Source organism: Clinocottus analis, unplaced genomic scaffold (assembly GCF_023055335.1).
Source record: "Clinocottus analis isolate CAN_PGR_092001 unplaced genomic scaffold, fCliAna1.0.p SCAF_19, whole genome shotgun sequence".
NCBI classification, from domain to species: domain Eukaryota; kingdom Metazoa; phylum Chordata; class Actinopteri; order Perciformes; family Cottidae; genus Clinocottus; species Clinocottus analis.
This window is the reverse complement of record NW_027175920.1, coordinates 11,538,136-11,560,347: the sequence shown is the minus strand read 5'-3', so window position 1 is coordinate 11,560,347 and position 22,212 is coordinate 11,538,136. Positions and strand designations below refer to the sequence as shown.

At 43.6% G+C, this 22,212-nt stretch overlaps 2 protein-coding genes across 5 annotated transcripts; one reads left to right on the top strand and one right to left on the bottom strand.

The window, feature by feature from the left end:
- Positions 1 to 816: 816 nt before the first annotated feature.
- Positions 817 to 14,389, bottom strand: zc3h7bb (zinc finger CCCH-type containing 7Bb). Of its 4 annotated transcripts, none has more exons than XM_068582891.1 (21): positions 13,988 to 14,389; positions 12,472 to 12,533; positions 12,330 to 12,366; positions 11,872 to 12,069; positions 11,032 to 11,190; positions 10,629 to 10,769; positions 10,497 to 10,539; positions 10,151 to 10,392; positions 9,748 to 10,042; positions 9,235 to 9,293; positions 8,983 to 9,082; positions 8,590 to 8,751; positions 8,231 to 8,436; positions 8,019 to 8,119; positions 7,702 to 7,883; positions 7,461 to 7,540; positions 6,861 to 7,114; positions 6,521 to 6,626; positions 5,987 to 6,095; positions 5,577 to 5,710; positions 817 to 5,370 (listed from the first exon to the last, which is right to left on the bottom strand). In XM_068582891.1, exons 1-21 carry the CDS (start codon positions 14,321 to 14,323, stop codon positions 5,335 to 5,337), a joined length of 3,042 nt encoding a protein of 1,013 aa, XP_068438992.1. In that variant the 5' UTR covers positions 14,324 to 14,389; the 3' UTR covers positions 817 to 5,334. The 4 variants fall into 4 exon arrangements, with proteins under 4 accessions (XP_068438992.1, XP_068438995.1, XP_068438994.1 ...); XM_068582894.1 differs by lacking the exon at positions 13,988 to 14,389 and adding an exon at positions 13,295 to 13,557; XM_068582893.1 differs by lacking the exon at positions 13,988 to 14,389 and adding an exon at positions 13,306 to 13,557.
- Positions 14,390 to 14,973: 584 nt separating this feature from the next.
- On the top strand, positions 14,974 to 19,777 carry rangap1b (Ran GTPase activating protein 1b). Its single transcript, XM_068583260.1, has 16 exons — positions 14,974 to 15,071; positions 15,432 to 15,550; positions 15,651 to 15,778; positions 15,873 to 15,932; positions 16,070 to 16,249; positions 16,415 to 16,549; positions 16,704 to 16,862; positions 16,964 to 17,077; positions 17,166 to 17,265; positions 17,521 to 17,605; positions 17,738 to 17,915; positions 18,008 to 18,091; positions 18,231 to 18,333; positions 18,453 to 18,541; positions 18,856 to 18,977; positions 19,119 to 19,777. The coding sequence occupies exons 2-16, from the start codon at positions 15,439 to 15,441 to the stop codon at positions 19,201 to 19,203; spliced, it is 1,734 nt and encodes a 577-aa protein (XP_068439361.1). The 5' UTR covers positions 14,974 to 15,071; positions 15,432 to 15,438; the 3' UTR covers positions 19,204 to 19,777.
- Positions 19,778 to 22,212: the final 2,435 nt, after the last annotated feature.

Here is a 22,212-nt window from a genome sequence, read left to right as displayed (position 1 = left end):
CACTTTGCGCGGCACTCCTTTTATCTTGGGGCAGGGAGAGCATGGGTGAATTCATTATGGCTCATTTCCTATTGCTGACGCCTTAAAGATGAGTCAGCGATTACACTTACAAACCGGCGATGATTACACCTGTCGGACCAGTTTTGAATTAAAAAATACAAATCATTCCTTTGAAGTTCATACAGTTTGTGTGGAGAAGTCTGTCAGAGAGGACGTAGCTATCACTAGTGGTACATTGCATTATAATTAGGTGTTATTTTAATAATAGGAACTTTGCGTTGAAGTGTCATCTTGAATTCCTATCCAGCACTGCAGAATTGTAATGTTTATATGCAAGCAATTCATTGTGTTCACTTGCATTTCATTGGATTTTATAAGAGCAGGAGCCCCCTTGGGTGGCCTAAAGATGAATAAAACGGGAACTGACATGCTGGAAAACATTCTGCAGGCTGCTGCTCCACCGCATGCAACTGGTAATCTTTTTTTATTTTTTACCCCTGCCCCTGGGTTCACCACTGCTTGGGTACTTGTGAAGTAGCTGACTGGGCCCCAACCACAACCAAATGATACCTCCTCGCCCAACTGGCTGCCTCTGCAAGACTCTCTGGCATCCAAAATCCTGGAAAGAGTGGAGAAGTGACTGCTGTTTCAGCAGCATTTTCATGTCCATAGTTTGGAAATGAGATGTGAAATACGTGTTAATTTTATTCTTTGTAACTTGACCCTCAAACCAATCCTTTGTAGTTCATTAGTTAATCATGTATTACAATTTGACCAAGTTGTGAATTGCGTGTTCTTCAATAAACAGGAAACCACTTCTTTTCTAAAACAGTCTGTTTATTAAATGCTTTCAAGAGATTTGGTCCACTTATGAGATCATGAACTTCCAACCAGGGAGGAGAAAAGAGAAAACAAAGTCAAGAAGATAAAACATAACAAAATGTAAAAATACAGTACAAAAAGAGGCCTTGTTTTTTCCACTTCTTACAACCCTGGTTTCATCATCAGAGTCGTTGAAAACAATTCAAAGAACCAATATTTTCAAACTGATTCAAAACCGATAAATTAAGATTTTCTTTCGTGTGGCTGTGTAGGTGTGTGTTGGTGCTGGGAACCAGGTGACCAACTTTCTCAGAGGGCAGGACTATTACCAAAAGTAACTGTCTGCATGCTAAGGCCCACACACACACGGGGAACATTCACTTTATTATAGTATGTGAACGGCAGTGAAAGGGCCCGTGTGTGCTGTAACCGCTGTCAATATCGTAGTTGTGAGTACTATGAAGTCTACTGTTGTGTGGAGGCACAAAGTAGCAGAACCCTGCCTCCTTTAGTTTGTGCCATGCCTGACTTTAACAACACACAAACAAAACATGCGACAGGTTCCGCTGTAAAATTCAGGCACATCATTAGTGCCTTTCTCCAAAAATGGAAGAGAAGCCGCCCCAAATGCTCTGCTTTTCTTTCTTTTCTCCTTCACAAACACTTCACTTAAACATGTCTTTACAGGCAGGAAGTCAAACCTGAAAGGACTGGTTTTATTTTCCACTATTCACAATGGCCAATACATATAATAGAAGCCAGCCACAGTCCGTATTTAATGAAGCCAATTATATGTTTAAAATAAAATTCCACCGTGTGGTTAATTAACCAAAGACATCTTTTTCAGACAAATTTAGGATTGACCCAGTTTTAGCAGGTGGGTGTGTTATCTTTCCATCCAGCTGCTTTACAAATATCCTGAATAGACCACTATTGAATGACAAAGAGCATTTGAGTGTGCGGCCCTCCCATAACAACCATCACACAGCCACAGAAGAAGAAAAAAAGCTCCACCATCTCTTATCTAAATTACCTTATAAGGGTGTCTAAGTATTATAATAGGTATCAGGTATCATATACTGTATATAGTAAGCAGGAATATACAATAGGGGTATGTATCATTTTATAGGTGTAGTATATTGAATAAGGCGCTACACGGGAGTATATAGGCTACTATGTATGCTTTTGTTTCCATATCCATCTTTGCTTGGTGAATCAATTTAGACAAAAGCACACAGCACAGGCAGTGAGCAGCGAGCTGCGTTGGTAGGATCAACACTGAGGACACTGCGGTGGGGAAACCATTAAAACGTATTCATATACTGTAAACTTGAGTCATCAACTAACCTTTTTTTTTTTTTTTTTTGGCCAGTGCCCAAATAATTCTAAGGCTTTACGAACAGAGATCAGACAACATTAATAGATAGCAGGTCTACTGTACTGTGTGAAATGTCTTCTACTACCGACAACCCACAGGTAAGCTGATAACCCACGTCACCACCTGTAGGGTTAAACCTCAAACGCCTCACATTGAAGATCAGAAGCGGGACGTTTTCCTGCTCACTGCCTCCCAGACAGAGCTGTGCCCTGCTGCATACAGATGCATATTTACTGTTAATTATTATATTCATACATGGATACATATATAAAGAGAGTTATACATTGCAATAAACATACATATATCAATAGCATATAGAGAAGAAATAGAAATAGCCAATAGATAGCGATCATTATCATCATCATCATATTCATCATAATACTAGGAGTAGTATGATCCCTCAAAGAAGTTAATATCTGGGCTGTTCCAGACAAGAGCTCATTATCAACAATCCCTCCCAAAAATTGGCCAGCAAAACTAAATATAGATCTGCTTTTTAGGGTTCAGCCCGGGATGGGCCGTCTACATTCTGACTGGGCATTGAATTAGCCTCTAAGAGCTGGATAATAAAGACACTGCAGGCCACAGTGTCAAAACCATGTCTCTATTTTTGATTTATACCCCTGCAAACAAATGGAATATCACAAAAAAAACCTTTTACATTAGTCTAATGGTCTTTTCTACAGTTAAAGTGTCCGTCTTCTCACTTTTTGAACGTTGTGCTCCAATTCACATTAATGTTCTACTCAAGTGTAATGTCAGTATTTGTGAAGATGAAACCGCTAATTTTGTTTACACTGAGTCAATGTCACTCTGGACAGAATAATTAGATGAATGCTTGAAATATAAAGTGCAGCTTTTGACCCACACGTTGCACAACAGGAACACTGCCACATTCTGCAGACCCAGTTAAGCTGACTGGGGGAAAAAAAAAAAGATGTTGGGCGAATCGATGGCTTCAGCTGTGTAAAGATTTATCAAACAAACAAGCCCCGTCTGGAACAACCCACACAGAAGGAAAAATGACAAAATAAAAGATAATCATATAAAACAAAAAACACTATAGTCATCTAGTTCAGTGATACATGTCATATAGCAATACCTCAATAACAAGAAGTTTTTCTATGTAATCAATACAGGTTTTCAGGTTATATATTTATTAAGCTTAACCGCTAAGTTATCAATTATTAGTAGTAGTATACCATTATTTGTAAATATGTATAATATGCGTGTATATGTATCTGAATATAGACATATCTCCATTGTGTCTTCGTCCACAATAAAGGCTAGAATAAGATGGAACAGATATCCTGCCTGTGTGTCAGTGTGTGTGTGTGTGTGTGAGTGTGAGTGTGTGTTGTTGTTTATAGGCACAACATGTGATGAGAATGGTTTCTCTGTCTCAGGCTAACAGGTTTACCATATTGAAAAGGTTAATATTAGGAGCTATTAATAGCTATCAGGAACATAACAAATGGATGCATATGAGGAACACTGGTTTCCATCTGAAGGCCGTTGGGGCACAACCGCTTTTTTTACTGTGAAATAATGACCCCAATTTAACTGAAGAAGTGGCCACATGCCCTTAGTTTCAAATTATCTTAAATATTTTCACAATCAACTGAATAATCCTTCTTCTTAATCTTTAAATTATCATTTCCCCCCCATTATTAACTACTACGATATTTTATTTTAACAACTGAAGTCTTCGGCAGTATTTTGAGTACGCTTCAGTCCAAGCGAGGTCATTATTTCTTAATGGGCACCTGTGTGGTCTGAACTCTTCTCATGAGAGCAGCTGGAGCCAGGACTGTACGCGTGCTGCAGTCGCTTCTCTCTCATCGTCCTACACTCGCTTCACATCTGTCGGCTGCCAGTACACGATGCTAAAAAACCCCATGGTTGCTTTGGCAACAATTGCTTTGAGCCATTAGCCATGTGTACATTAGCCACAGGTGGTCAGTTAATTCACACCCACCTCCCTTTTGTGAACCCGAGATGGCCGCTATACAGTTATGCTTTGAGTCACCTGGAGACCAGCTGCCTCCCACTACGAGGTTGTTATGTGACGAGCGCGTCTGTGCTCGTCACATCCAGGGAAAGTTGGTTTGATTACATAACCAGCTATTAAGAGGCCATCATATCTCTCTAGAGGGGAGGGAGGGCTGTCATGTTACACACGTTTTGTTTTGGGGCATGAAAGTATACTTGCATACATTCCACAACCACAGCAACATTTTTTTAAATGACTAATTTCCTAGTTTTAAAGGCCCATGCAGGCATTACATTCATAGCATTCTACCAATATGGCAGACAATATAACAAGGAAGTGAAACTCCCCTTGGAAAAAAAAAACATTACTCAAAATCAGTAATCTCCAGAAAGCTATTTTGACCCTCTCTTCAAACTCCTGTGATGGAAGGAGAGTGGGATTTGGTTGTTGGGTAGCTTATCGGTGAGCGTCCACTTAGAATCTATTTTTACAATTCTTCATAGTTTTTGAAGTCTCTGTTGCCATTGACAGCAATGTGGGCTTAGCACTCCAAAGTTACGTTAAACTTTTAGCTCAATTCAGTTTTGAATTATCACCAAGCTAAATGTAAGGGCTGCGACCAGCGCACCCACCCAAGAATTGATTCAGTGCTACGAGGATTTTAAAAAAAGAAAAAGAAAGAAAGTGCCGCCTGGTGGACACAGAAACTCAGTTCAAAGAACACTAGGGAATACTAGTTTATTATTTTTAGTCAGAGCAAAACAAGGTGTCTGTGGAATTTCTGCAGAATAATCTGCTGGGGAGGGGGGGTTGGGGGGGAGGGGGACACCCAAAAGGTGCCGAGTGTAACTGAAGCTTCATACTAAAACAAAAAGTCCTTTTTTTTCCCTCACAAAGGTTTCTCAAGCGGTGCCTGTGATTTGAGAGTCGTGTGCTGTGTGGAAGTGTTTGTATGCGTGTGTGTGTGTGTGTGTGTGTGTGTAGCTCAACCATTTAGTTGCGTGTTCATCTTCCCCGACATTGCTGGCTAGATGTTAAAGGAGGTCAGACTGTTAAGTTGCAGCTGGTGTGGTCGGCCCGACTCTCCGGCTCCGTCTGCAGCTCAGCGGCGATCAGCTGTCTTTAGTCAACACGGCAACTCTCAGAGATCGTCCCCGTCTGACAAGCGCCGGCCTCCCTGAAACAATAAGCACCAAGGCATTTTTATTGTGCTTCTTCTGAACTGTTATAATGCGAAGAAAAAAAGCTAGATTTTGTTTTTAGGCAGAATCCTGAACATTTTATGAAATTTTCCCGACATCCCGGGAGAAAATAAATGTGCCCTAGTCACAAGAAAAGAGGTGTCAGGTTTAATTTGCAGATGATATTGTTATAACCTCTCACCATGCTCTCTGCGTAATCCGCTGTTATGGTGACCTGCTTGTCCTCCGAGGGTGGGCTCACAACCGAGCTTTCTGTGCGTCTACTCTGATTGGTGAGCTGCAGCCACAGTTCGTACATCTGCTGCATGTCTCTCACTGCAGAGGAGTCAGGGGAGAAAAAAGCAGAGAAAGAGAAGCCGCCTCAGTAACCTTTAACACCGAGTGTTACGCAGAACAACAATCAGTGTGAGGGAGAGTAGGCTAGGTCATTACAAAAATAAGATTTTGTAGTGGTGGTGTGCAAAAGTAGGAAAAGAAAATGTGACATGATGATTAAATTTAGATCTCAATACGCCACCACTCTCGTGCATTATATACAACCGCTCTGAATGCACTGTTCATAAAACTCTGTGGTTGAAGATAGGAGCTTACAGCTGTTGTTCTTCATGTACGTCCAGACGTCCCTCTCCTCCAGACTGTGAGCAAATGAGCAGTTCCCAATATAGTGGCACTTCTTCTGCTTCATCACATGCACGCACATCTGGATGAGACGCAGACAAGAGTTACGTTTTACAGACTGATCCCAACAGCAATGCAACAGAGGTTCCTATTGTATTCATTTAGTCAGTTCATCACTCTAAATTATGAAACAATCACTTTGTTGTCATTTATCAATCATAGGCCACGATTGGAAAACTAGTCTTGCAATTCTTATGGTTGCCAGTGAGTTGCATAAGTTGCTCTCATAACCTGAATATGGTAATTGTACAATTACTGTGTTATTTAACTCAGTTGACCGTGTCGACATGAACACACTGTCAAAGACAAACTGGCAGCAAGAGAAGAATCAGACACAGGGGTAAGGAGATTTACAACATCGTCCCCAGGAGAGAAAAAAAACACAGTCAGCTGTACTCAGCATGTGAAGTGGAGGGTCGTTGAAGAGAAGAGTGCAGAAGTACTCACGTCATATTGCTGTGGATAGGTGCGGGAGAAGGGCAAAGGCCGAACAACAACCCACTTCTTCTTCTCAAAGGATTTCACCAGCAGGACCCGACGCTCCTTCGTCCAGCTAAAGAGGCAAAGAGTTTCACGAGTTTCAGTTTGTCCTTTGGCATACAACTCTGCCGCTACAGTGACAACCAGTGTTGCAATGGCAGCAGATGGTTATATGACCTAAACGCACAAATCAAAGTCAGTGACAATGCAAAATGGACAGTCAGCCTTAAGGACCAGACACTGTTGGATTGCATTGCTTCGTGGGACACAAATGGTGGTGCGTGTATGATTATGAGACAGGTCTCACCTGTGCCGTGCTTTGGCAGTGCAGTACTTCAGGTTCTTGTCGGGCTCATTGACCTGTCCTTCTCTCCAGCACTGGCCGCACACAAACTTCATTTTCAGGTTGAGGGGCCGCCCTCTTCCCATCCCGGCGCCCAATCCTCCCATCCCCAACCCACCCACCGGGCCCACACCACCACCCATGCCATCTCCCCCGCCTCCCATTCCCCCCACTCCTCCTGCTGTCATGCTGCTGCTTGGATGTGGGATATGGATGGGCTGCAAGATAAATGAGAAGTTAACGCTGATAAAGCAGACTAGTCACATTTCACTTTACCCGTGTTTTACTAGAATTCTATAAAAAGACAGACAACATTTAGCTTCTTTCATACATAACTATGGGATGGGTAAAACAGGATCTTTGGGGGGGATAGCATGAATCTCTGTGCTCATTGTGATGTTCCTTCTCAGGTGAAAAGAACTGTTCAGTTAACACGGGTGTCAGAGCATGTATGTGGCTGTCCTCACGCTAACAGTAAGTTTGCAGCAAGTACAGTAATACAGTACAACAGAATGGTTATACTTATTTTGATAAGAAGAAAACAAAGACGTCCAACTGTCTCACCTTCTGCTGCTTCTGGGCGTTCTGCTCCAGCCTTTGCCAATGTCTCTTGGACTCCTGCACCATCTCTTCGTGGGTGATACCTGGAGGAGAAATTAGCAGCTGTGTGAAAAAAAACCTTCACTTACTTGACTAGTTATAGTGTTTATATTGAAATAAATAGCTAAATGTTTTTTTATTCCATTCACATTATCTTTTAAAAAATGTAAAAGACAACCGATGTGTGTGTTTGTGTTCTACCCACCTGTATCCTGCTGCAGGACCCAGCATTTGAGCTCTATGACGGAGTGAGCAAAGGAGCAGCTGTCCTCACGCTGGCAGCCATAGCGAACCTCGTGGCGACACACATCGAACTGGCAGAGAGGGTGCAGAGGACGCACCTTACTGTAGCGCACGTTGGCTGACCTCACCACGTGCACCAGGCACCTGCAGCAGACAAACCAGATCGACCATTGAATTTTGAATGGGAAACTGAGAAAATTAAATTACATTTCGAGAGTATTCATCGCTTAGTGTTCACATTCATCGTTTTTCTTTTGCAAAACAAAGAGAGAAACTCACTTGTTGTCGTCAAACGGGTGTCGAGCTGTGAGGTTTGAGCAGACCGCTAAGTTTTCTTTGCTGCGCTTGCTGATGATGCGAGGCTTACTGTCAAAACATTCCTGTCGGAAAGTGGAAAGTGATGCATTTAAGTCCACGTCTTGTTCAAAAGGCTCCAACAGTGCAGGTCTTCAGTGACCAAAAAGATCAAGAAAACACCACAGTGCTCTCACCTCACAGAGGAACATGAACATGCCCATGTGGAGCTGCAGCAGTCGTGTGACGCTGAGCGCCCGTCTCTCCGTGCTGCCCAGCGGATCGAACAGCAGCTCTCGGCTCAGCGCACCCTTCCTCTCCTGGGTCCACACGTCAATCTCCTCCTGGCAGTAGGCAAACGTACAGTTCTCCCCATACTGGCACTCCTGACGCTCCTGCACCTCTGTGCAACGCAAGGAGAGAAAATGTTAAAGAGAATAGCAAAATTATATTTGCCATAGTTCAACTCCATGTTGGTTGTTGGGGCTTTGTTTGCTTCTAAAAAAGATTTTACCATCTTCAACATCTATTTAGGTATGTAAATCAGAATAAATACCTTTACAGAGCACAAACGCCCCCAGGAAGTTGTTCCGCGCCGGCCTTGGCCGGATCCTCTTCCAAGTGGGGTCATCTGCGTTTTTGAGGCGGCACAGAAGCACGTCCCTTTTACAGCGGTGTGCTGCCTCTGGCTGATACTTGTAGTCCATTACTCGAGGACCTATGAGCAAGAGGAAAAGGAAAGAGTTGGTTATTTACCCTGTAAAAAGAGTAATAACTAGTTAAGGTGAACTACATTCTGTAGAGGCTGACCATAAAACAATGTTTAGATATTTCACATAAATTAAATACAGGCTAACGGAGTCGGCAAAGCTAAACATTCCACAGTATATTTTTGTTAAGGGGGAGAGTAGCTGGTCAAAGGTTAACAGGAGAGTCAACTTGAACCAACCTATTCGGCTGTAACAAGCATGACAGGCCTGCCGAAACTCATGTGTGACTGCCAGAGGATTCCTGGAGAGCAGAGACAGGTTGGTTCCTGCTGGACCGTTCTAAAAAAAGAAAACACACAGATGTGACGCTAAACACAGATCATAGTTAGAAATAGCTGCTAATTAATACAATAGACAACATCATTAACAGTACTATAAAAAATAAGTTTGCCCTGCAAGAGATGATGCAAATGTATGTGTGTGCTACTCACTGCATGTGCAGCACTGTGGTTACGTATTCCAGGGATGAAGCTGTGACACATCCGTCCCCCTGAAGGCACAAGGACACTGATGTCAGACACCATATTGTAATGGTGCTGACTCACACTGTTTACTGCTGATGCACATCTCAGGCCTAGGACCTGTGCTCTGGTAACTACGTAAGAGCAAGCGAACACATTGTACCGGGTCAAAATGTCTGTACTTTTAAAGTTCCATGTAGAATAATGTACATTATAGCTGGCATGTTTTTTAATAAACGGTACCGTTAGCAAAGTCTACATGCACAAATGAGCAGAAATTTTGAGTTGAAGGGGCACTTTCTCATTTAGAAATCGAGTGACATTCTTACAAACAATTAAAGAATAGATCGTATACAAATAAAACGGATACAAAATGTCAACATTATCTCTCCCTCTCATCTCTTCTCGTTCAACCAACACATCAAAATATGTGTTTTGTTTTCAAGATAAAACAATACATTAAGATATAGACTCTTTGCTCACCAGGGAGAGTATACTCGGACAACGAGTCTAGTCCACCAGCAGCGATTCCTGCCTTCCCTTCTCCGTCCATAGCCCCTGTGGGAAAGCCTCCCAGTGCGTCCTGCGCCTGGGTGGAGCCCTGGTCCCGTTGGACTAACGCCGAGCAGGGCTCCAGTGCGGGCATGTCACTGATAGAGGAGCTAAAGAAGGTTGGGGCAAGCTGGGGTGACGAGGCTAGAAGGTTTGGGGAGTACGGTGGCCGGAGACCCACTGCCGTATTGGGAAGGTTGGTGGGGATAGCACCCTGGACTGGACTCTGTGCCAGGAGACAAAGACAGACCAGCATTTCCTTTTATTAGAGGACCAGCCTACATAAAACACACGTGAGCCTGTACATTTCTTTGCTCTTCTCTCCTTCACTCACCTCACTGACTTTCTTGGGGATGCAGTCCAGCAGACTGTCCAGCTCGTCATTGATGACGCTGCTGCTGCATTCATCCATGTGCTCCGACACGGGGACGGAGTACGGCATGGGGGGCAGCCCTTGGCTGCTGGGGCTCTCCGACAGGTCAGTGCACGGGGTCACCTCAGGGGTCGCCGGGTCATCGCTGACAGGGATGGGCGTGGCCAAAGGAGCAGGGATGCACTGCGCGTTAGACTGGTCCGCTGAGGGATACAAAGACAGTGATGGTGTTAAGAAAATGAATACGGTAAATAGATGGGAGTCTGGGTCAGAGCAGACATGTTCAAGGTGTGCAAGTTGGTCCTACCTTGTCCCATGTCACCCAGAGATTCCAGCCCATTGGAGGACATCTGAGAAAGAGAGAGGAAAATAACAGCTATGGTTAGTCTCTCATTCAGTCACCAAGTAAGTAACTCTATACCGCGACCACAGCACCCACCTCTCCTGTGGGTGGGGAAGTCTCCCCATGACCATCCCCTTCTGTGGCTGTGGACTCTGTTTGAGAGCTGACGTAAGCCTTGCGGCCCTTCAGGCCCAGTTTACTGGCCAGATCCTGAGCCAGGTCATTCACCTGCCTGTCCTGGAAGACAAATCACAAAGAGGTCCCACTTACCAAGAATAAGTTTCATTCACTTTAAGGTAAACGACTACAAGGAACAGAAGGTAGTCTATGAAGTCATAATTCATGACTCTATACAGATGAATTTCATGGCTATTCCAGATCCGCTTCTCAGCTCCTCTACCAAACTTTCTGAGAGGTAATCTTTCACTTTAAACTAGCTCCTTAAAATAATTTTGGGCAAACGGTCATTTGTATTAATATTTTAGTGTTGATGACATACGTGTGGTGCTGTGAGTAGACATTTAGTTCCACACTCGTAGGCCTCCCGGATTCGTCCCAACTCCCTCAGACAGATCGCTTTGCGGTACAAAGCCCTGCGACTGCCTTCTGACACACACAGTGCACTGTCACAGTCCTGAACGCCGCGCTCAAACTCCCTCTGAGGCCGACAGACACACAGAGACACACAGTAAGAGCGAGAACGGCATTGGAATTCAAGAGTCATTTTACAGAGAACATAAAGAGACTTGAACAAGAGGGAAATCATTCCTACAAGAACAGATCTCTTTATTGCAAAAGAATCCCCAACTATAAAATGTGAATTAGTAACATTCAGTGTGTGCACATCAAAAGAGGGGCATTCCTAGTGAAAAGCTAGGTGTGGTTTTAAAAAAAACATCAATTAAGAATTGTTGAACTGGCTATAACACTTTGATATAATAGCCACAAAGAAGAACATAGACACAGATGCTGCATGTCTCAAAATGATTCTTAACATTTCTTATCAACCTCACTGTTTGCTGTCAAAAAAGGTTTAGGCTTCTTGCTTCCCAGGCTGTAGTGCTCTATCTTTATTAGAAGTTGTAGGCTGTGCGACGAAAACTACACTGTTCAACAAACTGTTAATGTAAAAAAGCAAAAAGAATATTTTCCAACTTCAGTCCTTTGTGGAGAAATCGACACATGCGTGACACAAACATGATAACAAATAGTTTACTTTGTTGGTTTACAACCAGTATTTAATCTATAAGTCAAACTGATATTCATCCCTACTGTATTTTATGTTTGTCCACATGAGCATCTGCCACTGACACGTTCCCTCTTTCCCCTTCTCCCTCACCGTCTGGTAGCAGGCAGCAGCCCTGTTGACATATAGGCTCTCCAGCAGCTCGTGAGGGATGACGAGAGCCTCAGCCTGAGCGTAGCGGGCAACACTGACCCCCTCTCCATACTGCTGGGTGGCTTGACGACAGTCCCCATCTCGAAAGCAAGCATTACCCTCGTCCAGCAAGTTACATACCAACTGTATCACAAATGCCTGAAGGGAAGTGTAGAGAGGTCAAAGGAGATAGTAATGAGGAGGAGGGTGAGAGAGGGAAGAACAGGGTGGCATGACAAATAAAAGGTGAAAAGGTGATAAAGAGAGAGAGAGTTATCAAATCACAAGTCTGAGCTGAAACCGACGTCTAGGAACATGTGCATAACCGAACAAAATGAGAGTGAGGTAAAGATGAAATCTAAGAGTAGGTTATGTAGGAACAAATAGTTGATGATGGGATGAAAAAGATGAATACAAACCTCATAGCTCTCTGGCTCTGGGAAAGGCAAGGATGACCTGTGGACAGAGAGCAGAAGATGGTCATCATTCTTTCCAAAAGGTGTGAACTTCTCTCTTCATAATGGAGGCATTCAAAGACAAAAGGTTGACTTGTTTACTTACTGGATGAAGCTCGTGGCTTTCTGAATTTCCTCTCTGCGTTTCTGACGATCAGGATCCATAGCCTGAGGGGAAGACAAGGTTGACTTGCAACTGTGTAAGAGCTCAACTTTTTTTGCACAGCAACGTTGACAGCTAACGTTACGGTCAATATGTGACGGCTGAGGATTTATTCTGCAAAGGTTGTTTTTCTTACAAACCTGCCAACTACCCAACCAGACGAGCCAAGGCCTCCCACGAAAAAAACGCTATGCAAACATCGGACTCGCGTAAACAAACAGCGGGCAGAGCTATCGATGAAAGCGGCTGGTGGGTGTCGTTATCGTTGACATTTATGCATATATGGGTGACACATGTCGTCAGTATTCCGCGTATCAACTGTGGGTATTTTGGAGAGGATGTCTAAACATTAGCTGCAGTTAAACCGTCAGCCATAGTGCTGGGGAAAGGAAATCGTGCGACATGCAGGCTCATAGACGATCCACCGACAGCGGTGAATATTGGAAGAAAAAATACACAACCTGCGTCTCTTTCACTGATAATGACGTCTGAGAAGTTACCGTTACCGTGGTTTAGTCACCGGTAGTTGGGATTAGCGAGCTAACTTCACGTCAACGCCTCTTACTCAGCCAACGTAAAAAATTATGCAGAATATTATTAAGGAAATGTTGGTGTTTCATTAAGTTACGGGCGTTGTTTTGTCTTTAACGCTAGTGATTGAGGAGCTGACATGAATGTCTACACTGCTTATAAACCCGTGTTAACCAGCTGCCGGTTAGTTAGCTAACTAACAGCTAGCTAACTTACTAATGGAGCCCAAACCCACCTTACACTCACCGCGAGTCACGGAAATGTCTTCACACAGAGACAGGACTAGCTACCTCACCAGATATCAGTCAACGTCCAGGCGCATATCTATCCGTGTGGTGTCTCTGTCACCGGTGTGTGGACGGAGCACGAGTGTCTCTGCGCTACGACTGCTGCTGTACACTGGATCAATATGAGCTAACTGTTAGCTTCTAACTGCTAACTGCTAGCTTCTAACTGCTAACTGCTAACTGCTGCTTCGGCGAGTGCAGCATTGCAACAAGTTTCCGGGGGACGTTTGTCCGCGAGGGGGCAGCAGCGAGCGCGTCACTGCTGTCGGGTCAGTTTGGGAATGTGGAGCAATTAAAGAGACTTTGTTTGTACCAAGTTGGGAAATGGTGTGTTTTGTTTTTTAATCAACACATAAAGCACGTTGAACTGGGTTTGTATGAAATTGTGGGACGTTAATACAATTTAAATTAATTAAATGAAATTTAACACAAATGCATTATTACCCTGCTCTCTCCTGAATAATTTATGACTGGTTTGTAAACTATTATGCGACCCTAGAGTAGGACATATTATAACATATTGGGAAGTACACCAGCCAATGCTGTGTTGTGCCACCAAAGTATTGTAACATGAATAAATAAATAATAATAATCTATCTGTGCATCCATAAAACAAACTCCCGCTGGTGATCGGGCCTTGCCTCTTTCTCAAGTGCGGGTCTCTGGGGCTCTCCTTCTGCTGGAGCCTCGCTGGTTGCTTCGCTGTTGATCCTCAGGTCCTGCTCTATCCCGGACTCAAGCTCCTGTCCTCTGTGTGAGGCCTTCTCCAGTATTTTTAAGGAGCTCTTTGACCTTTTGAACTTCTCCCACAACATCTTCCCAGTGAGGAAACCAAATAAGCTAGCACATGGCGCTGTGAAGAGCGACCAAAACCTAGCAGAGATATCCATAGCTTTTCGAGAAACTTTTACTAGTTGAGCGATAACCATTTTGAGTGAGGGCATCAACCTGTTCCCAAACCTCTCCTGGTGGTCCATAAACTCTCTCCTCCTCTCTATTTTGTGAATACCATTTGTCTCCGTGGTGGTTTCCCTCGGCACAATGAAACTATGCCGTGTTCAAGAACATGTGTACACATGTAAGCTAATGTAAGCTTTCAGGCGGGCTATTGCGCTCGTTTAACCATTGTGCACAATGCACCCAGTTGCTGCTGATCGGGAATACAAATTTGTTAGTGTAATAACGAGTTTGGTAAGAGATTATGAACCTAATTAAAACAAACACAAAATTAGAATAGAACTGATGAACTTAAAAATAAAGAACACATAATTACTAACTATTGTAAATTTAAAATTCGAAATAAAATGCATTTAAATTACTTTAAACAAATTTTAATATACAATACATTGCTAATTGAGTACAAGTAACGTTACAGTATATATATATATATATATATATATATATATATATATATATATATATATATATATATATATATATATATATATACACACACACACACACACAACACAAATTACATTCGTTAATTAAAATATGAATTAGTTAACATTAGAGTGCAGTGAAGTTAATCAGAAGTAGTTCTGGATTGTAACAGCAGGTGGCGGTAAAACCGCGCAGATCAATTTCAACTGACGTAAACGGAATCGACGAAAAAGAAACCTGTGCAGCATGACGTCACGTGGTTGAGCAACCGGCGCGCGGACGGAAGATCGGCGTGTGTTCACCAACGTTTCCTTGGATATCATCAATAAGCTACTCTTTGTGGTAAGGTTTCCTGCCAGTGAGAGCTGTATAACTAATGACAAATTGACCGAGAAACACGATGGTACAGTGTTTAAAGTCCGGACTCACAGGCGCATTAGTTTGAGTTCAGTTAACTTTTCTGATGTTACGCACATCGACTGGCGGGCTAGCGCCGACGGGGCTAAATAGCTAACGTTCCCATGACTACTGCGGTTGTCCTCTTGTGAGAAAACGATCTGCATATAATGTCACGTTATCCACTGTCTATTAATATTTATTTTCTCGATTTTGAGCCAACTACTGTACTTCTGCTCAGTTATATGTGGACAAAGTTACTCAAATCCGAATTCTTTAATGTCTGACTTCTGGATGTTTCCACAGAGTCACTATGGCCTCAGATGACATCGATCTGTTGGCCGATGCGCTTTCCAAAACCCACGTCGGGGATGGAGAGTTGAGCTATAAAGGCTTGGGTCTGAAGCTGGATGACGCAGAGTCAGGTGAGATGCTGAGCAGTGCAGCAGAGAGTGTTCAGGCCAGGCTTCTTCTTTAGTGCACACCACTGTGTCACACCTGACATCCTGTCCTCTGCGCTTTCAGTGGAAGAGCTGATCCGAGAGATGGAGCGGTACCCGGGTCTGAGAGCGCTGCGCCTGGAGGGGAACACAGTGGGAGTGGATGCAGCCCGGGCCATTGCCAAGGCTCTGGAGAGCCAAGACCTGCTCCAGGTACTCGCTCTGGATTCCTTCCTGTGCCGTTGTCGCAGTAAAGAAGGCTCACTTCTCTGTTTTCTTTCTCTTAAACACTCTTTGTGTCTTTCAGAGATGCTATTGGAGTGACATGTTCACCGGAAGGTTGCGCTCTGAAATCCCAACAGCCCTGGTGAGTAGTTCACTCATTTATTAATGCAGTTTGACTTTCTGAATTTGAGTTGTTATGAAGTTTAGTAATCGCCTTCTTTGATAGCCAACCCTGAGAAAATGCCCGCGTCACATATCGTCTTTCTGTGCGTTTATCAGAGGTCTCTGGGCAGTGCATTAATGAGTGCTGGGGCCAGGCTGACTGATTTGGATCTGAGTGATAATGCCTTCGGGCCAGATGGTGTGAAGGGAATCGAGCAGCTGCTGAAGAGCCCGTCCTGCCACACTTTGCAGGAACTGAGGCTCAACAATTGTGGCATGGGGATCGGCGGAGGAAAGGTGAGCTTGTTTTACCTAGTACTGTAAATCTCTCAGCCACCCCCAAGAAGCATATTTCAAATTGTATTTTTAACCTCTCCCCACACAAACTGCAAATGTTCCACACAGGTTTGAATATGTTGCCATCCCAGTGCAGAGTGTTTCAGTGCTGTATGATTTGTGTAGATCCTGGCTGAAGCTCTGATTGAGGGCCACAGACAGTCGTCGGCCCTCGGAACTCCGCTGAAGCTGAGAGTGTTTATCGCAGGGAGGAACCGCCTGGAAAATGAAGGAGCCAGCGCCCTGGCTAAGGCCTTCCAGGTAGAAAATAATCACCCCCATAAATGTGATATTTGGGGGAAACTTTTCAAAGGCTATTTGACAATCAGTTATTGTTCATAGTGATTTATCAATAATTTCTAGTTCAAGCATCAGAAGGATTTTCACTTTGGTGTCACTTTTTTCTACATGTAAGCTGATGGGCAGCCTAGAAGAAGTCCACATGCCCCAGAATGGCATCAACCACGCAGGTGTGGTGGCGTTGGCTTCTGCCATGCGACACAACCCAGAGCTCCGCGTCATCAACTTAAACGACAACAGCTTCACCAAGAGGGGGACGCTGGCCATGGCTAAGGTGAGGCCTGTTCTCACTTTCCCTCTAAGTAGAGCAGATATGCAGCCATGCGCTTGAGTCAAACTGTTTCTGCACACGGTTTTCTCCCGTCGGCCGCGCAGGCACTGAGGCACCTGAGGAGCGTACAAGTGATCAACTTTGGAGACTGTTTGGTCCGCTCTGAAGGAGCCATCGCCCTCGCTGCTGTCCTCAGAGAGGGACTGCCGATCCTCAAGGTCCGTTCACTCTGAAAGTTCAGCCTCTGTCTGTGTCTGCCTTGTCATCAGGCTGATTGCAGTTCTCTGTGGTGTGCCTTGTTTTCAGGAGCTCAATCTTTCTTTTGGTGAGATCACAGAGGCGGCAGCTCTGGTGGTTGCTCAGGCTGTCATGGACAAACCTGACATGGAGAAAGTGGATCTGAACGGTAGGCTGACGCACACGCACACACACACACACACACACACACACGACAGGTTCTAATGGCAGTCAAAATCCTGGAAACGTTATGGAATTTGTTTCCAAAGAATTTTCTTTGAAAATTGAGATTGAAAATGTTCTAAAAGTTATGTCAAATTTAAGTCACATTTGAGATGTATATCTTTTATAACACCCCCCAAAAACAAAGGATAATAAAATGCTAATACATCAGGTGAAAGTTACTCTTGTATGTGGCTTACAGGCAACAGTTTGGGGGAGCAGGGCTGTGAGGCTTTGAGGGACGCCATGGAGAACATGAGCAAAGGAGACATGCTGGCATCACTCAGGTAATACACACGTTTGTGACTCTCTTTTCCGAAGCGAGTGTGCAGTTCCTTCAGTACAACAACAACAAACACAACCTGTCTCTGATCACTTTGTTAATTGAAACAAATGTTATTATTTTGACTTCACTGTAGTGATGATGAGGGAGAACCTGAAGACGAGGATGAAGACGACAACGCTGATGATGATGATGATGATGATACTGATGATGCCAGTGACGATTGTAATGAAGACAATAAAGAGGACAGTGAAATTGTGGAGGAGAATGGAAACACAAGAAAAGACGACAGTCCTGCAAAACCTCAGAGCCCAGTAAAACACCATAAAATACATGTTGCCTGTTGCTCATTTCTAAACAAATTAAGTTGTTGTGTTTCGGATTGTGACTTTGCGTCTGCCCTCAGGCGGAGATCATGTCCTTCCTCAGCTGCCCCTCGGCAGAGAGGCTCCTTCAGCTGGGAGAAATGAAGACGGGCCTGCAGCAGCAGGTAGGACTCCAAATATAAAAGATCATTGAGTGTCCCAGCAAATCGTTTGCTCCTCCCACAATCTGATACAACTCTCCTTTTTGGATGTACAGAATTTCTATGGATATAATCTCTTCATAAAACTACCATTTCTCACCAGGTGGATGCATCTGACCCACACAAGGCCGCTGACGTCTTTCTGAAAATTGCTTCTCTGTACAGCGAGGAACCAGAGACCAAGACGGCTGTCCTGGACACTATCGGTAAAAACAATGCTACTTCTTACAAAGTGCTCCAGTAGAGGTTCAAATAGTGTCGTGTATGGATCTCGCCCTTTATGGAGCCCGTCTCATTAAATGATCTGCGTCGCCGTGTCTCACAGATGCTATGTTGAAGAAGCTCCTCTCCGGCTCAGCTTTCCAGTCCTACTGCTTCCTCTCCTCGCTGCTGGTCATGATGGGACTCCTCAAGGTAGCACACCCAAGCCTGTCTCTCCCAACTATCTGAAAACAGAACTTATGGCCGCTGGGATTGCTCTTTTAATAGGAAATCTCAAATCGCATGACAGTTCTATACGCGTTAACTTTAAAGCTACAACAAGGAACATCGATTTTGACACTGGTGGATGAAAGTGGTCTCATTTTCAAGCACCAGATTCGCTGAAAGAAAACCTCTTTTAACTGCAGCTGGATCAAACGGTCTCATCACTGTTTCATATGAAATACTGTTGTTGATTTTAAAAAATCTGTTTATTTAGGTTTTTACTTTTCTGTTCTTTGTTTCAGGGAGAGGGGAAGAGGAAAAAGGTCTCTCTGGTCCCCGGCCCGCTGTTGTGTCTGGAGCACGCGATCCAGCAGGAATACTTCCCTCAGCACCACGCCGTGATGCTGCACACCTTTGTGTCCAGGTATAGGATCTTTTTTATCTCCACATTTACCTGTGAGTCAAATGTAAACAAAAGCAGTTTGAAATGGTCAAAAAAATAAAGTCCCATTACATCACTTTGAAGTCTCAGCATTGTGTAAGTTTTGTCTTTGTGAATCCGCAGGAACAGCGAGGCTCTGGAGTCCTGCAGCAGTGCCAGTGAGCGGCTGAGCTCCACGCTGGAGAAGAAGTGCCACGACCAAGACTGATAACCCGCAGCCGTCACCAACACACACACACACTGTACTGACTTTACTAACAACCAACAGGAAGCGTAACACTTGAAGAAGGGACTCAGACAGCCACTTAATGTATCTCCACTCCTGATTTGTATATTTTATAAAGCCAAACACTGTGCAGAATGTCTTCGTTTTTTATTTTTCTACGTATGCTTGTGACATATTTTCTTTTTGTAGAAAAAAAAGATAGAAATAAAACACAAAAGGTAAAGTTTGGGTGACTGTAAAAATGGAACTGCTTGTGGTGCTAACATGAGGAAAGATTTTCACTGCAGACAGGTTCCCTTCATAGTTTTACAGAAATGTCTAGGTTTACACATTATTACACCTCTTATTGAGTTTGGAAATTGTACTGTACATTTTGTAAAAGTGGGAGATAATCAGATTGTGATAACGCAGCTAGAGATTTTCTGTATTTTGTACTGAACAAATTCTTTGCTGTTTTGCTGAGACATAATATAGGAAGGCCAGTTATTCATGTAACTCATTCTGAACAGAACAATGTATACAATCTTTTAATCCAAATAAATGAGTCAAAAATGAATATCTGACTTACTTGTTCCGCTCCAGTGATGGGACGCATCGCAGGCGGTTTTCTTCAGCCTGTTCGATCGCAATCCTCACACCGCTGCTCCTCGGGTTCAGTCGGGGCGCTGCTGTGTGCATCGGACTGTGAGCAGGAATGAGCTGCAAGCAGGAGCACGGCACGCTCAACCGTCAGCCTGAACACACAGCGGGTGTGTATGTGTGTGTATATACAGGGTTCTTATGGCCATGGAAAACCTGGAAAAGTCATGCTATTTTAAAATTGTTATTTCAAGGCCTTGAAAAGTCCCCGAAAACAAAAAAAAATCACCAAAGTTTAGTAAACGTCTTGTAAATGGGTTATATGCATGTGTTCATGATGTTCATTTACGCTGAGTTTGCAATAATTAATATGCTTTTAAAAGAAATACGCTCAAAATATAAGCAGGTATACACACAAGTATCTTTATAAATGTTTATTCTTTTAATCAAACTTGTCTCATTTGTGTCATTAAGGCATATGCTTTGGAATTATCATTACATGTTCTTACTTTTTCATGTTTACACTCAGATTTCACAGAATGTTTGGTCATGGAAATTTAGTTAAGTCATGGAAATCCATTCGTCAAAATGTGTATGAACCCTTTATTTATACACGCACGCGGATAAAATTGTTGCTATCATTCCGGTAAAGAAAGAAAAACCCAAAATGGTCACTGTGGGCAGATTTTTAAAAAATTCTAAATAAAATAGCCGAGATGAATCTTCCAACTTCAGAGAGGAAAAAAACAAACATTGATATGAGTCGAAATATCTAAATAACTATTATTTAGAAGTATTCCCTTAACAGGCTCAGCGGAGCGATGCGCGGACTCCAGAGGTGGAGGCTCAAAGGTGTCGGAGGGGGCGTGTCCCTGAATGAAGGGATAAAGGAGTTTGTTTTGGATGAGGGACAGCCGGGGGAAGAGAGCAGCAGAGCAGAGACCGTGAGAGAATCAGCGGCCAGACGACGACCAACAGCCGGACGGAAGCACGACCAGAGCACGGTGAGTCTGCGGAACAGGATGCATTCCTGTAAATAATAACATGTTTAGATCTGAGGAACACGTGGACATTTTTTTTGTTGCATCAAAACAATGAAAGAAAAGGCATATTTTCAAATTGTATCACACTGAATCGAAGTCTTCATGTTTTCTTGGTTGTAATAACCAGATTTTTGAAATAATAAGAAAGAAATACAAAGCTGGCATTTTTTTTTACAGTATAGCGGGGTTTGAGGCATTTCTCAAATTAACTCAATTACGCGCAGAGCAACAACATAATGTTGAATATCTATCGTTGAAATATGTGATGTTATTTCTGGTTAAAAATCATTTAGAGGCGATGGAGAGTCGGTTTTACTCACCGTCCCTGGCCACGGGACGCAGTTTTTTTTTTTTTTTTTTAGGAGAAACGCGTTTTGGCACAACACCGGCGGCGAAAGACACTGTGCGTCTTTGTGCGCAGCCGGCGCGGCGGCTCCTCTGCGGTCTGGACTGTTGATCCCCGGAGGGACGCGGACAAACAGCTCGGCCGGAGGAAATTCCTCCGTCTCTAGTTTCCTGGCCCCTTCTCTGCTCTGGGGGTCTTGAGAACAAAGCGGGGTATACCCTCTAAAATATCGTAAAGGCCTACAGTACTGATAGCGTGATTTCCATACAACCTTAAAGCTGACTTCAAATGTGCATTACAAATGTTACCTCCATGTAATTCACTCAGTCCTCTGCGCCAGGTCCATCTCTAACGGGACTTGGCGCAGCAGGTTGGGCGGAAAGGTTTCAGCATGGCACTGTTTCACCGTGCCAACATTTTGAGACCCCAAATTTCAGAGTGTGGAGCTTTTCATGTCCATTCCTGCGGATCAAGACTGTTGATCCGACATGGGAATGTGGTTTTAAGGCATTCCAGTGAGCACTGGCGCAGCGGAATCTGAGCAAAAATAAATCTAATCCCCAAAAGTACAGAATGATGGAGATATTGTTAAATTGAGCTTTAGTGAGGGAATGTTAAACAATGGGACACACGCCTTTCTCTGACATGGAGTTGTTCAGGCGGTAAATACAGTATGCAGTGTATCCTGTAGGGGCCCCTGCTCGTTTCTGAGCTTGGCATCATCTTTAAATGTATAGTTTATGTGCATGGGTCTTCCTGCTGGTAACAAGTTCTCAGATCCTGTAAAAAAAAAAAGTACCAATAAAAACTCACAAGCACATTCCAGTGTACTTCAGTATTACCACTAGCAGGTGAAATATACTGAAAGTAAATGTCCCGATGTAACTGACTAGAGATTTCACGTTGCATTAAAGTACTGTACAATGTGCATTTTACTTTTCTACATTAGACACTTAGACACTTACTGTTGCTTGCTCAGTCCACTGGTCCATCCTTGAGGTCCATCCTTCAAGCTTCACCTGA